We start from the raw sequence: 16,127 nt of genomic DNA, 5'->3' as shown, positions 1-16,127 counted from the left end.
TTTGACCCTCATCCCAAAGGTTTGTATTTATCCTTTGATTTCCTTAAAAGCCCAGTGCTTTTTTTTTTCCTTCTCTGGAGCTGTGACTTTTGTTTTAAGCTTTCATTTGATCCATATTGTGAGGAACCTTGGCCTTGTGTCATTCAGCAATTGGGGGTAATGAATACCCGCTGCAGAGGCGCTGAGGCACTTTCTGTCCTATGGGCTGTAACTGTGTGTAAGACTCTCTTTTTGGCTCTTGCTGTAGGCCTACCTTGAAGTAGCTGATCAGTCCGGTATGATGCCACTGGTCCTGTGGAACTCCCTGTGCCCTGAATGGTACCAGTCCCTGCACGTTGGCACAGTGCTCCTGCTGCACCGTTACTTAATTAAGAACAGTTACCAGATGAGAACCTGGGCCACTCCATGTGACCCACAGTTAAAGAGCCTCAGAACCATAGGTGAGAACGCTACCTTCAGTATTACCCATCAGATACACAGCGAGTATTAGTAAGTGCTATTCTGCTGCGCATTTATCTCATATTGTTCGCACTGTGAGCACAGAAACCACCAAGCTGGCCACTTGATTAACCTCAATGCCCATTGGTACCTGATCATGCCCTGAATAATTTCTGTCTTTTATTTATTGCGCTGATTACTTCTTTCCCCCTCCCTGCCATTCCCTGTGACTATCTAGCCAAATCTGTCTCTTTTTAACTTTGCTCCATCTCCTGTTCCATCTAATACCGCTGTCTTTGATCCTTGTCTTTCAGACTTGGATTCTTCCTGCTTCCTTTATCTTTCCCCCTCTCTCATTTCCATTTGCTTTTCCCCTTCTCCCTCACTGGGTGTCTCTTGCTTAATACCCCTCTCTCAGTCTGTCCAACTATCTCTCTCTCTAGCATCTCTGAAATGTCAGTGTATCAGGAATATTGCTGAAAAGAGAGGCATGTTGCCGAAGCTTTTCATCTTGCACTCATCTGGACAAACACAAGAATGCCAAATTTCAAACGATCACAACAATTTATACTACAGGAGAAAAGGGTGCTGATTGGTTGGCAAGTCAACTCTGGCTGAGGTGTTGCCATGGAGAAAGCAAGAGGGAACTATAGGCTCCTCAAGCTTCCTGGTATTTCAAAAAAAGCGCAAGGCTTAAACATATTCCGTTGATTTGCAGAGAATGGGTCCCTGCGCATGAATGTATGTCACTTCTAGTAGCATAAATGAGCCAAGTTACAAGCTCGACTGATCTAACTGACTAACTATCAGTGCACTCAGGATTGTTCAGCAAGTGCTGGCAGAATTCTGCCAATTGCAGAATCACATCTATCAATGGCAGAATCACATCTAAGTTCTGCCAGTGGCAGAATCACATCTAACAGGAAACATTTTGTTTTGGGTTATGCAAGTGCAGGCTGGTTGAGTACAGTCTAAACAACCGAGAGAACATGTTCTGCAAACGAGAAGGGCAAATGGCACTTTGGTTTACCATCGCATCTGAAAACTGGCACCTCTGGCAGTTCAGCACTCCCCCAGTGCTGCACTAGAGTGTTAAGTTGGATTATGTGCTCGATTCCCTGATGTGAGACTTGAACCCATGACCTTCTGACTCAACTGAGTGAGCTACCACTCGAGCCAAGGCTTTCCCACTATATCCAGATAGGTGGGACCCTAGCTAGACAAGCAACAAGTAGCTGACTGTCATTCTATGCAGGTAGGTTACATGTTGCAGCTAGTTAAACACCAATAATATTCACCTTTACACTTGCACCATTTCAAAGCCTGAGTCCTTTCCAAGCTGTACCTAAGCTCCTTGCACATGATCAATATTTATCCCATCAACCAACATCATTCAAACGGATGTGCTGGTTATTATCTCATTGCTGTTTGTAGGACCATGCTGTGTGCAAATTAGCTGCCATTTCTCCTGTATTAAACATTGGTTACACTCCAAAAGTACTCAGTTGCCCATGAAGCCATATGGGACATCCTGCAGGCATGATAGATGCTGTATAAATGCAAGCCTTTGAGTTTCATGTGTCGCTACAGAGAGAGAGAGAGAGCATGTATAATGCATTGAGCAAACTCTGGCCTTATGACTCACTCAACAGCTTGATTCAAAGACCCTTCAGAACGGTGCTGAGCCTCCACAAGTGTGCAGATCCCCGCAGGGTCTCCAGGAAATGTTTGTTTCTATGCCTTTCCATTTATGTTCTGCTGGATGTGATTTCAGAGATTGGCCTGAATCCACGAGATCCTCGCGCAGAAATCCAGATTGTGCCAACTGAGCAAGTCAAAGCAGAGTGGAAGTTGCCTGACATTAAGTACAATTTCATCACAAGGTACTGTTCCAGTATTAGATTCTATTTGAAATTCATTGATGCGGCACATTGGCTGTCGCCATCTTTGTTATAAAAGCAAAATACTGCGGATGCTGGAAATCTGAAACAAAAACAGAAAATGCTGGAAAAACTCAGCAGATCTGACAGCATCTGCGGAGAGAGAAACAGAGTTAACGATTCGAGTCCATATGACTCTTCGTCATCTTTGTTATGTTTCTATACTTGTGATAAAACTTACAATGAGCCGGTTGCAGCATAGTCTGCAGAGAAATATGGTCACCCTCACAGTAGAAATTGTTATGTAGTGTTCCTAGGTTTGAAGAGATGTTTCCCTTTAACACTTGGCTGTGACATGTCTTTTGCTTATTCAGAGATTGTCTCCATGCCTGTTCAGAGTGTTACCCAGTGACCATTTCTGCCTTTGCCCCCTCTTAGACCTGCTGTAACATCACAATCTGTCCAGCTAGTGTGGTAGAATTTTAATAGAAGCTGTGAACAGTCCTTGTACAAACGGCATACCCAACATGAATGGGTTAACTAGCTAAAGAGCAACATTCAAGTGGTGCCTTATCGTGCCCTCAGTATCACAGAATCACAGAACTGTTACAGCGTGGGCGGAGGCCAATCGGTCCATCATGTCTATGCTGACTCCCTGAGTGAGCAATTCACCTCCAGCCAATCCCCCGCCTTCTCCCTGTAATTCTGCACCTTCTTCCTTTCAGATAATAATCCAATTCCTTCTTGAATGCCTCGATTGAATCTGCCTCCACCACACTCTCAGGCTGCACATTCCAGATCCTAACCACTCGCTGCGTGAAAAAGTTTCTCCTCATGTCTCCATTGCTTTTTTTGCCAATTACCTTAAATCTGTGCCCTCTCATTCTTGGTTCCATCTGCAATGGTAACAGTTTCTCCCTATCTACTCTGTCCAGACCCCTCATGATTTTGAAGACCTCTATCAATTCTCCTCTCAACCTTATTTTCTTCAAGGAAAACAGCCCCAACTTCTCCAATCTATCTACGCAACTGAAGTTCCTTAACCTTGGAACCATTCTCATGAATCCTTTCTGCAAGAATATCCCAAAATGTTTCACAACCTGCCTTTTTTTGAAATATATTCACTGTTGTTACTTGGGCAAACTTTGCAGCCAGTCGGTGAACAGCAAGGTCTTTCAAACAGCAAACGAAATAATTGGCCGCCCGCTCTGTTTTGATTGTGTCGTGTTTGTTAAGGGTGAAATATCAGCTGTAAGAGGTGACATGGGGTCTTCTACACCGAGCTGAACAGGCAGCTGGGGTCTAACACATCTCTGAGTGATGGCACTCCTGAACATTGTAGCACTCATCCCAAGACTGCACTGATCCTGGGCTATTGCTCAGACCCCAAACTCTATGGGATATGGCCGTGTGGTGGTTATGTCGTTGGACAAGCAACCCCATAAATCATGGCCCCTGGCGGGATGTTAACGGCCCCGCCCACCTGAACGGTGATGTAATTGGCTCGCTGCATCCGCCAGGGGGGTGGTGGGGGGGGAAGATACTGCGGTGGGGGCTGTGAAATCCTGGCCCGTGTGTTCAAATCCCACCACGTGACAACAGTTTGCCACCAGCTTTCTTGACTCAATTCCCTTCCCCGCGCCTCCGTTTTAGTTCTAACCTGTCTTTTTTTTTGCCAATGTTGGAACGAACTGAGGTTTGCATGCTTCCCAGCTCTTACACAGGGGGGGATATTCTTTTATTCAGAGGTACAGTAGCTGCTGGTATCTGGACCCCTTATTGGAAAATAAACGACAAAGCCAATGGCAGTTACTTTGTTGTTAAATCACCTAACTGCATATTTACAATAGCTTCGTCTTTATTCAGTTCTACGAATGGTCCGGAGGGATATATCACTTTCGTTTGTCTTTTTTAGACTGGAGTTGGATAAACAGCCTGATGGTTACACTTGCGATGTCATTGGACTCGTCACCTTTGTGGGAAGATGTCAGAGAGTAAGGAGGGAAGGTAATCTTTCAGAGCGTCAGTGCCGAGGGAAATTCAGCTTCATGACAATCATTAAAAGTCTGCTTAACTTCCTTCCCCCCTTTATCCTGATCCAGATGGCAGTGAAAATTTCTACCTGTACCGCTGGGTTCATGCTGTAGACGGCAGCACTGAGCAGCCTTTTGTCCTTGAACTCTTTGCAACTTCACAGCCAGAAACGTTTCAACAGATTCACCCGAGTAAGTCATGTTTTGCCTTTCCTTTCGGTAATTAAGTTACTTAACTGACTGGAATACCAACAAGAGCGATGTACATTTATATGGTGCCTTTAGCAATAATTTGCATCGCCCCTTAACAACAACAACAAAAACAACTTATATTTATTTAAAAGCGAGAAACTACAGATGCTGGAAATCTGAAATAAAAACAGAAAACGGTGGAAATTCTCAGTTGATCGGGAAGCTCCTGTGGAGAGAGAAACAGGGTTAACGTTTCAGGTGTTAACCTTTTATCAGAACTGAGAAAAGGTCATCGACCTGAAACCCACTTTCTCTCTTCACAGCGGCTGCCAGACCTGCTGAGTGTCTCCAGTATTTTTCAGTTTTGGCTGATATTATCTTTAATGAGAACTTGTTTTTATGGAAATCTTTAACGAAAACAGGTTACATGAGTATGTGGGTCTCAGACGGTGTTGCACACTGGAGAGAGTCAAGGCTTATGTGGTCTTGATAGGTTAATCTCAGCACACTCAAAGCTGATCCTAACACAGCCTGTATAACAGCAGAGATTATAAATGAACGGAATAAAGCGGGGAACTTTTAAATGTGGAGAGGATGCGTTATTTTGCTTTAACACTGTGCAGGCAAATTCAAATCTCAAACCCATGGGTGCCACATGCACAATCGTTCACACAGAACAACGAGGAACAACGCAGCCAAGCTTGTATGTGTGACACAAAACCTGCCATCAGCCCTGTCACAGAGTAATCGGTTGTAGGGGTGTGGAGAACTAATTCATGGAGCGGCAGGCATCATATTTCACCCCTTTTCTATTTTTACTTAGTTCTGTTGAAGGGTCATTCGGACTCGAAACGTTAACTGTGTTCCTCTCCACAGATGCTGCCAGACCTGCTGAGTTTTTCCAGGTATTTTTGTTTTTGTTTTGGATTTCCAGCATCTGCGGTTTTTTGCTTTTATCTCAGTGCATGAAGAAGCTAATTGGGCAACAGAAACTTTTTTATTTATTTATTCGTTCTTGGGATGTGGGCATCGCTGGCTAGGCCAGCATTTATTGACCATCCCGTTACATTTAAGGGTCAAGCACATGTAGGTCAGACCAGGTAAGGGCGGCAGATTTCCCTCCCTAAAGGGGGCATTAGTGAACCAGATGGGTTTTTACAACAATTGACAATGGTTTCATGGTCACTGCTAGACTTTTTTTTAATTCCAGATTTTTATTAAATTCAAATTCTACCATTTGCCAGAGTATTACCCTGAGTCTCTGGATTACCAATCTAATGACAATACCACTACGCCACCGTCTCCCCATATTAATAATTTCCAATAATACCAATTTAATAATTTCGTAGAGAAATTGGACCATCAGTAGCAAGTACCAATGAATTAATGAATTAATAAAATTGCAGTCCTTGCCCCCCTTGCATTCCCTAGGCTTTGAGCACAAAAATCAAGCTGACACTCCAGTGCAGTACTGAGGGAGTGCTGCAATGTTGGAGGCGCTGTGTATCAGCTAATACGTTAAACTGAGGCCCCATCTGCTCTTTCAAGCGGTCATAAAACAACCCTCGGTACCATTTTGAAGGAGAGCAGGAGAATTATCTCCAGTGCCCTAGCCGATACTTATCTCAAAAAAACGGGTTGTCTAGCCGTGATCTTGTTGCTATTTGTGGGAGCTTGCTGTGCACAGATTGACTGCCACGTTCCCTACATTATAACAGTGACTACACTTCAAAAGAAAGCAGGCTGTAAAATGTTTCAGAATGCCCTGTGGTCATGAAAGATGCTACATAAATGCAAATCAATCTTTCTTATTTTCTTGCTACTAATTCATTAACCAGTGAAACAATAATTCCGCACTTATCCTTTCAAAAATCATTCATGATTTTGTAAACTTCTGTCATCTCATCCCTTAGCCTTCTCCGTTGGGAAATAAAAGATATAATCCTTTGAGCCTTTCTACACGACTATCAGTTCTAATGATGAATGAATCTTCCCTGTTCTCTTTTCCCTGGCTGTAATCTCCCTCCTGTGATGGGATGTTCACAAAAGCTAGCAGTATTTTGTCTGTGGCCTGACCAGCCTCTTGTACAAATTTGCCTTGATCTTAATTGTTTTACGTTCAGTGGCCCGATCTGTAAAACCCACATTTCCACTCGCCTCTTTCCTTGTCACCTTTTCGACCTGCATTCACACCATTTAAAATGGAGGAGATTGTGACATAGTGATAATGTCACTCGATTTAAGTAATCCAGGTGCCCAGGCTAATGCTCTGGGAGCATGGGTTCAAATCCCACCACAGCAGCTAGTGGGAGTTTGAATTCAGTTATTAAATCTGGAATTATAAAGCTAGTCTCGGTAATGGTGACCGTGGCAACTATCATCGATGGTTGTTAAAAACCCATCTGGCTCACCAATGCCCTTTTAGGAAAGGAAATCTGCCATCTGCTCCTGGTCTGGCCTACATAGCACTCTGGTTGACTCTTAATTGCCCTCTGAAATGGTCTTTCAAGTCATTCAGTTCAGGGGCAATTAGGGATGGGCAACAAATGCTGGCCTGGCCAGTGATGGCCACTTGCCATGAAAGGATAAAGAGAACAAAAGTTATTTAGCGTCTGCCCTGATCTCTTGAAAATTATGCTATATAATAAGTCATGCCTTTTTATTTAACCTCCCCAAAATGTACCACCATTGGTTTCTCTGCTTGGAGCTACACCCACCAGCGATCTCCCCAGCCCGCTGTACGCTGGCACCACCTGCATCCCTCCTCAGATGTGTTGGTAATGTGTTCACTCCCACCTCATGCTTTGAGGTCTGTGTGGCAAACTGCTTCACCTCTGCACCACTCTCTCCTCCTTTCAGACACTGATTAAAACCCACCTCTTTGACCCAGCTTTTGATTACCTGTCCCAATAATTCTTTCTTTGAGTTAGCGTCAACCGAAATCTGGTTGTGATGTGCTTTGGGCTGTTTTACTGCCTTAAAGGTGCTACATGAATGCAAGTTCATGATGGTACTTAGATCCAGAAAAATGAACTCCAAGCTATACTGCTGCTTCCGTGGACGGTGAGTGGGAGCTCATATGAACATTGAGAAAAAGGGGAGTTTTTGGTTTTTCTGAACTTTTTGGCCCATACTCCATAGCCTGAATACAGGAGAGCTGACAGTCAAATCTATGTCCCTGACAGCATAGCCTTTCACACTAGTATTTCAGTCAGGTTAGAGAAAAGCAACCCTATCATTTCCCTCAGCAAATTCGGTTGCGGTCCCGACTGCAGTCCTCTCAAGTCAACGTAAAACACCCCATGGCATTGTTTCAAAGAAGAACAGGAGAGTACTCCTGGTGTCCTCGCCAAAAATCGTCCCTCAAACAACATCTCTAATAGTATCGATTATCCAGCCAATGAAACATTGGCTTTTGCGGGAGCTTGCTGTGTTCACATTGGCTACCACATTTCCTTCGTTACAATACTCACCACGTGCTCTGGCGCTCCTGATATGCTGTATGCACGGGAGTCCATCTACTTACGGGCAAATACTTTTCTCTTGCAGTGACCTACTTGGTGTGCACCCAGATGAGGGTAGTTCGAGAACTCCGACCTGGGGGAGCAATTGCCAACGTTCCCTACCTTACAACCTCCAATGAAAGCCAACTATCTATCTCAGGTGGGTTCTGTCATCTTTCGTTCTCTGTGCATATGTGAGAAGTTTTCACCATTTCAGCAGGTGAACCTTTGGCCTGGCAAGCCAATCATTTGTATTTAAGAAGGCAGCCCTCCAAAGCCACCACCATCTCTAGCGCAATTAGGGATGGGCAATGAGTGCTGACCTTACCAGTGATACCCACATCCCGTGACTGAACAAAAAAAAAGAGCTTGGATGCTACCACAAGTTAATTTTGATACTTTCCATTTTAAAGTCCATTATTCAGAATTCCATATGTGAATTTCTTGGACACATGTGGCACAGAAGGAGACCATTTGGCCCATCGTGCCTGTGCCAGCACTTAGAGCTGTCCATATAGTCCCACCCCCCTGCTCTTTCCCCATAACCCTCCGAATTTTCTCTTTTGAAGTATTTATCCAATACCCTTTTGAAACTTACTATTGGGGAAGAATTATCCCCCCATCTGTGGGGGGGGGATGTGCAGGAGCCAACGCAGGCAGGCGTGCCTCCGATTGGCGCCCCCGATCAGGGGTGCACCGCCATTTTACGTGGTCAGGCCAATTAAGGCCCGTCCAGCGTGACGTCCGCCAGGAAGCACTATGCGCTCCCTGTCCGGGCGGGGTGGGGTGAATCCCTCAGCCGGGAGTGCGCTCTTTTGTGCATGTGTGCGAAAGAGTGCATTCATCTCCCCGAGGCTAAGTGCTGCCTCAGGGAGATCGGCGCCAAATTTAAAAATGGTGAAGGGGCAAAAATAAAATTACCCTGACATGTCCCCTCATGTGACACTGTCACCTGAGTTGGGACACGTCCATTACTTTTAATCAAACATCGATTAAATTTTTAAAAACCCTCATGAAACCTCATCCCGCCCGTGGATGAGGTTTCATGCTTTTTCTGAAGCCCACCAGGGCTCCCGGCCTGTCCGCCAACCTTAAGGTTGGACGGACAGGTCCATTAATTACTTCAATTACTTTTTAAATGGCCTCAATTGGCCGTTGACAGGTCGGCGAGTGCACAGCTGATTCAGCTGCGCCCCCGCTAACCTGAAAATTGAAATGACGCGGGGTGACATCAGGAGTTCCGCCCTAAAAGTAAATAAATTCTCTTCATCTCACCCCTGGGCCTTTTGCCAATTCCCTTTTGGCCTTTTGATGTTGGGATTCCAGTCAAACAAGGTGTATTGGTACAGTGATGAGGACAAAGAATGTCCAATATATCCTGCACGTGGGCTGTGCATCCTTTTCTCTGTAAACTCTGCGGTGCTAATTCTGAAGAATGATTTTCTCCTCAACCTTTAGTGAACCTGAAGTCTGCCAATAACTGTGCTATCTTTAAACTGTGACTCAATTGTCAGTGTTATTCTGCAGCGGTGACTATTTGAATCAGCCTCATTTTAGCGTGACTTTATACTGTCCTTTGCACTGCTCTTCTGTTTAGAAAGTGCAGCTCATATATATATAAAAAATAAATGAAAGAACCCTGTAATTTAATCATCGGATTCAAATGACTCAGAATCCATTTGAGCTTCCCTCTGATGGGGCCCTGTTGTCATCTGAAACCTGGAGGAGTAAATTATAGGCTAATTATTCCCATTCATCCATAATCCTCTATATTTCCAAAAGGCTGGTCTCCTGCTCAACAATGAAGTTTTTTAGACTATGAAATGCACCAGTAAAAGAGCACTGAAAGCTTCAGGAATTAATCAGTTGTGCTTGAAGTTTTGCCTATATTGATGAGCTCAAGTAATTGTGCATGAATAATTATCCATAGTTGGTTATATCCTTCGCCGCCTCCTATTTCTCAGCTACATGCTGCTCTTGGGTGACATCATTTGAAAACACGGCAGTCGTTTCCATATGGACGATCCCCAGCTGCTCCTCAAACCACCCCCACAGCTCCCCGCCCCCCGGCCCGGTTGCTAAATTATTAGACTAGTTTTTTTGACATCCAGTACTGAAAGAACAGAGATTTAATCCAAGTAATTACTTGGAAGGCCGAAGTCATTGCCTTTGGTCCTCCCTACGAGCTCTGTTACTTAGCTCCGAAATCCATCCCTCTCCCTAGCAACTATCTGAGGCTGAACCAGACCACTCGCAAACTCATTGTCCAGTTTGATCCCAAGATGACCACTTCGCCGTGCTGTTACGGAGATTGTCTATTTCCGCCTCCGTGACATTGCCTGACTCCACCCCAACGTCAGCTGCTCTGCTGCTGAAATCCTCATCCACACCTTCCCTACCTCTCGACTCAACTTATTCCAACCAACTCCTAGCTGGCCTCTCACATTCTACCTCCTGTAAACTTGAACTCATCTATATCTCTGCTGCCCACGTTCTAACCCACACCAAGTCCCGTTCCCCTATCACCCCTGTGCTTGCTGACTTACATTGGCTCTTGGCCATGCAATACCTTAGTTTTAAGACTCACATTCTTGTTTTCAAATTCCTCAAAGACCTCGCCTTTCCCTTTGCTCACCTAATTCTGGCCTCAAATTCTCCTGATTTAAATTGCTCCACCATTGGTGGCCATGTCTTCAGCTACCTGGGCCTTAAGCGCTGAAATTCCCCCTTTGCCTTTCTTTAAGACGCTTCTTAAAACCTACCTGTTTGATAAAGCTTTTGGCCATCTGCACTAATATTGTCTAATGTGACTTGGTGTCAAATTTTGCTTTCTACTGCTCCTGTAAAGTGTGTTGGGATGTTTTCCTTCAGTTAAAGATACTATGTAAGTACAGGTTGTTGTAGAAGCTGCGGGTTGGTAGCTTTGACAGAATCTCTCAGCACAGGAGCAGACCATTCAGCCCATCATATGTATGCCGGCTCTTTGAAGGAGTTATCCAATTGGTCCCACTTCCCCCACTCTTGCGTTATAGCCCCAAAAAATGTTTCCTTTTCAAATCTGCATCCAATTCACTTTTGAAAGTTACTATTGTAGCTGCTTCTTCAGACAGTGCTCTCTAGATCAAAACTTGCTAGGTAAAACTAAAGTTTAAAAAATACTCACCTCACCCCTGGTTCCTTTTGTTTATTTTGAAGGAGCGTTCTCTTGTTGCTCACACTCCTGCCATTGGAAACAGTATCTTCCTATCCAAAACCCCACATAATTCTGAACATCTCTAATTAAATCTACCCTTAACCTCCTCTGCTCTAAGGAGAACAATCCCAGCTTCTCGAGTGTCTCCATGTAACTGAAGTCCCTAATCCCTGGTACCATTCTAGTAAACCTCCTCCACGTCTTCCTTGCGGAAAAGGAGAAAACTTTTGCAGGGCGATGGGGAAAGAGCAGAGGAGTGGAAGTAATGAAAGGATAGCTCTTTCAAAGAGGTGGCACAGGCCCGATGGGCCAAATGGCCTCCTGAGCACACTTTGATCCTGAGACAAGGAGCCTGTTTGTTATGCATGCTGCTCTGTTGATGATGGGGGTGTTAACACTGCAAGTTAATAGCAGTTCTGCAAAGTGCAATGCTGTTATTACACTCATCTCCTTGGTCTCATTCTGATGACACCTCTCTCTTGATCTTCAGGGCATCACAAAGGCCAACCGTACACACAGAATCCAAAAGTACAGAGCTTCATTCGGTGGGTAAAAGGACAGCATGAGAAAGATGTGATGAAGAGGTCGGTAATGGGTGGCTACTATTCCTTCCCTCCGGCCCCGAACCTATTTCAGGATTACTGTAAAAACCTGGATGGTAAGACTCGCTGCAAGTTGGGTTCCCTCTGCAGTGCCTGGGACTTCCTGTCACGTTGAATTAACCTTATTGAGGAAAACGGGATAATGCAGAGATTAAGTGCAGTAGATCACCCAACTTAGCCGCTCTGCGTACTACACTTCCTTTCCACTCTGTTATAGCCACATGGGGAGGGGCAAAATGACCAGAACAGGGTTTTTTTGTGAATTTAGAGAGGATGTGCTTTGCCAATACTGCATCAGTACCACTATTTACACTGTCAGGTTGTTTTGTTTTTCCCCTTTATTCTTTCATGGGATGTTAATGGCAAGGCCAGCAGTTGTTGCCTATCCCAAATTGCCCTGGAGTGCCTTGCTAGGCCATTTCAAAGGGCAGTTAAGAGTCAACCACGTTGCTGTGTGTCTGGAGTCACATGTCGGCCAAGACCAGGTAAGGGTGTCTTAGTGAGCCAGATTGTTTTTTTTTACGACAATCGATGATAGTTTCATGGCCACCATCACTGAGACTCGCTTTATATTCCAGATTTGTTAACTGAATTCAAATTCCACCAGCTGCCATGGTGGGATTGGAACCCATGCCTCCAGAGCAAGGAGGATTGCTAGTCCAGCGACATTACCACTATGCCACTGTCTCCCCACCGAAAATAATTAGTCAGCCAGGTTTTCTTAGGTTAAGCAAAAAACAGAATATGTTTATTGAAACCATTTCCTGAATTAGGTGGTTGTCTTATTAGGTAAATTGAACGCCATTCAATACATCGTACACATTTGCTTGGGCACCACACACACACACACAAACCCCCACCCCCACCCCCCCACCACGGGTACAGATGGCAAAATAAGAGGGTGGCTTAAGGATTTTTTACAGTTGGTGAAGAAGATAGTACAAAGGAGTATATGGTTAGCTGTCCTTTGACTAGTCTTAATGCAGTGGTTCCATGCTGCGGCCATTTTGTTCCGTTGTCTTCCTGGCTATAGTTGTATCGAGCAGATTTCCACATTTTATCCCCAAAAGATCTTGGATTTCTCTTTTCAGAATGCTTACTTTGCAAATCCAGGCACAATACTTAAGAGAGAGAGGGAGAGGGATTGAGTAAACAACTTTTGCCAGCCTGTTTTCAGTACAGCATTCTGAACTCTGTTTTGTAACACCTCCCATTAAAGTGCCTTGCTGGCTACATATTCCAGTTAAATTCTATGAATCCATGTCTGCTGCAGTCATTGCTTTTAGAACAGATAATTTCACTTTGATGTCTGATCTCAGAAACTTTTGAAAAATTTCAGGATGGTGCAAAGCCAACAGGAGACGGAGTCTTTCATGCTCCTCAAGGGGGTTGTGTGTCTGTTCTTTTTCATCCCATTTGGTGGAATGCATGATGTAGCCATCTGGCAGCCTCCAATGTCTTAAAAGATTTTTTTAAAAAATCTAGCCAGAAAAAGAAAAATTAGAAATTGTACCTTTTTCTTAAAAAAAAAAGCACATTCTTGCAACAACTCCCATTTGAATCTTCCACGTGTCTTATTAAGATCCATCTTTCAGATGAGACCTTTAAACTGTCCTTTCAGGTGGACACACAATCCCATGGCACTATTTCAAAGAAGAGCAGGGGAATTATCCCTGGTGTCACATGTAGGCCAGACCAGGTAAGGACATTACCAGATGGGATTTTGCAACAATCAGCAATGGGTTCATGGTCGTCATCATAATTCCAGATTTTTATTGAACTCAAGTTTCACCATCTGCCATGGTGGGATTGGAACCCAGGTCCACAGAGCATTACCCTGGATCTCTAGAATACTAGTCCAGTGACAATACCATTATGCCACCACCTCCCGCTAAATTCTACCATTCCCGTTTATTATTCACCTGAAACTGATTACTGGAGTTGTCATATACATTTTATTAATGTATCATTTTAGGTAGATAGATTATTGATAGGAAACCTGAGTGAATCCTGTCACCAATGAGAAAGGGTGTAATTGTGCTTTAAAACAGTAGAAAGTCAGGATGTGACTTTGCAGCAGATGATGTTTTACTTATTTATTTTATTAGTGCTTAGATTTACTTTTAGGGTGTTTGTGGTTTAATCTCATATCTGTAATGAGTTTTAATTCTCCAGCCACAGCTCCCTTCACCTCCATCAGTGAACTGAAGAAGGAGATTGAAAGCCTGCATTACAGAGAGCACAGGCGGATTATCCTTCAGGGAACCATTGCTGCTGTTGGATACGTTTGTCACACAGGCTCAGCTGAGAGGCTGCGTGTGAAGCCAGTGCCGGTATGAGAAGTTACCTTCAATCAACTTGAGGGCTAGAGTTGTGTCAGGACTTGCTTTTCCTCCAGTGATGTTTTTGTAACCGCTGTTGACAATCATGTCCTTCGAATATGCGAACTGGCTCTCTTTTGTATAAGTTCTATCCTTTCACAGGATGTGGGCATCGCTGGCAAGGCCAGCTTTTATGGTCCATCCCTAGTTGCCCTTGAGAAGGTGGTGGTGAGCTGCCTTCTTGAACCGCTGCAGTCCATGTGGTGTAAGCACACCCACGGTGCTATTAGGAAGGGAGTTCCAGGATTTTGACCCAGCGACAGTGAAGGAACGGCAACACATTTCCAAGTCAGGATAGTATGTGGCTTGGAGGGGAACTTGCAAGTAATGGTGTTCCCATGCATCAGCTGCCCTTGCACTTCTAAGTGGTAGAGGTCATGGGCTTGCAAAGTGCTGTGGAAGGAACCTTGGTGAGCAGCTGCAGTGCATCTTGTACATGGTACACACTGCTGCTACTGTGAGTCAGTGGTGGATGGGGTGAAAATCAAGCAGGTTGCTTTGTCCTGGACGATGTCAAGCTCCTTGAGTGTTGTTGAAGCCGCACTCATCCAGGCAAGGGGGGAGTATTCCGTCACACTCCTGACTTGTGCCTTCTAGATAGTGAACAGGCTTTGGGGAGTCAGGAGGTGAATTACCCGTCACTGAATTCCCAGCCTCCGACCTGCTCTTGCGGCCACAGTATTTATGTGGCCAGTCCAGTTCAGTTTCTGATCAATGGTAAGCCCCAGAATGTTAATAGTGAGGGATTCAGTGATGGTAATGCAATTGAATTTCAAGGGGAAATAGTGAGATTCTCTCTTGTTGGAGATAGTCAATTGCCTGGCATTTGTGTGGCACGAATGTTGCTTGCCACTTTATCAGCCCAAGCCTGAATGTTGTCTAAGTCTTGCTGCATGTGGACAAGGACTGCTTCAGTACCTGAGGAGTGGTGAATGGTGCTGAACATTGTTCAATCCCTGAAGTCGCTTTTATGGTGTCACCATGACTGGCCTTGTCAGCATTTAAGCACCAGCCCATGTTGTTCACACATCATGTTAACTCTTATCTCTAATCTATTAAAATCTTCCACATGGGTAACACATCCTGTCTACACTGATATTACTTCCTCTGTCACACTTTACATGGCAGCACTTATAATAGGTAAACCCAGTGTTCGGGGGCAAGGTTTTACAATGGGAAAGGCCAGTGTCTTGAGTTATATGTCACACTGCAAATATGGACCTCCAACCAGTAAGTGTCACTGTTGCATGAGTTAGCTGGGCCAGCCCATCATTTAACTTGTCATCAATTTTTTAGGTGTTTTTCCCCCACCCGCCCACCCCCCCCACTCTCTGCCCCCAACATTTTCAAATCTTTTTAGCTAATTTTCAGGGTTTCCATCCAATCCACCCAGGATCCCTTCTGCCCAATCCACTGGCTGCCTGATTATTATTTTCACCTTGGGCCACAACCTGCCCACCTTCCCCCAGTCCACATTATGTTGGGTTTGGCTGGAGTTTAACATTGGGGCCTACTCTTTTGACCTCTTTTATTAGCAGTTTTCTTGAGTTGGTGGCGCGTTGCCCCGAGAAATGGATGTCCCAGGCATGCAGTCAGACAAATAACCTTAAATTTATCCTCATCACAAACAGAGGGCTCGGAACAGCCTGGACCCGGCCCTGCAGAAAGACGACGCTTTTGCAGCCTCAACTTCAGCACCGGTCAGACTTGACGGGGAAGGTCCAGAGGAAGACACCAGTGTGAGCCGGCCAACAGAGGCGCTTCGTGTAGATCCAGAGAGGCACCATCCAAGGCAGTCATCGCCAGTGCTGAATCGCTATGCGTTAAGGTATTGCACTGAAGCAAAGTGGCCTATTCAGGAAGGGTGATGTGTTCAGTATATTGTGCCAGTCAAAGGGGATGACA

At 44.7% G+C, this 16,127-nt stretch overlaps 1 protein-coding gene across 1 annotated transcript in view; it reads left to right on the top strand.

Moving 5' to 3' along the window:
- radx (RPA1 related single stranded DNA binding protein) overlaps window positions 1–16,127 on the top strand; it is a 69,465-nt gene that overhangs the window by 13,381 nt on the left and 39,957 nt on the right. Inside the window, exons 3-10 of the mRNA XM_078547673.1 lie at window positions 248–440; window positions 2,213–2,321; window positions 4,234–4,325; window positions 4,421–4,543; window positions 8,093–8,206; window positions 11,730–11,897; window positions 14,017–14,174; window positions 15,854–16,050. Of these exons, the coding sequence (XP_078403799.1) occupies window positions 248–440; window positions 2,213–2,321; window positions 4,234–4,325; window positions 4,421–4,543; window positions 8,093–8,206; window positions 11,730–11,897; window positions 14,017–14,174; window positions 15,854–16,050 (1,154 nt within the window). The remainder of the gene's footprint in view (window positions 1–247; window positions 441–2,212; window positions 2,322–4,233; window positions 4,326–4,420; window positions 4,544–8,092; window positions 8,207–11,729; window positions 11,898–14,016; window positions 14,175–15,853; window positions 16,051–16,127) is intronic.

The sequence above is a fragment of the Cetorhinus maximus genome, chromosome 8 (genome assembly GCF_964194155.1).
Source record: "Cetorhinus maximus chromosome 8, sCetMax3.hap1.1, whole genome shotgun sequence".
In the NCBI taxonomy this organism is placed as follows: Eukaryota; Metazoa; Chordata; class Chondrichthyes; order Lamniformes; family Cetorhinidae; genus Cetorhinus; species Cetorhinus maximus.
This window is presented reverse-complemented; position numbering and strand designations above follow the sequence as displayed.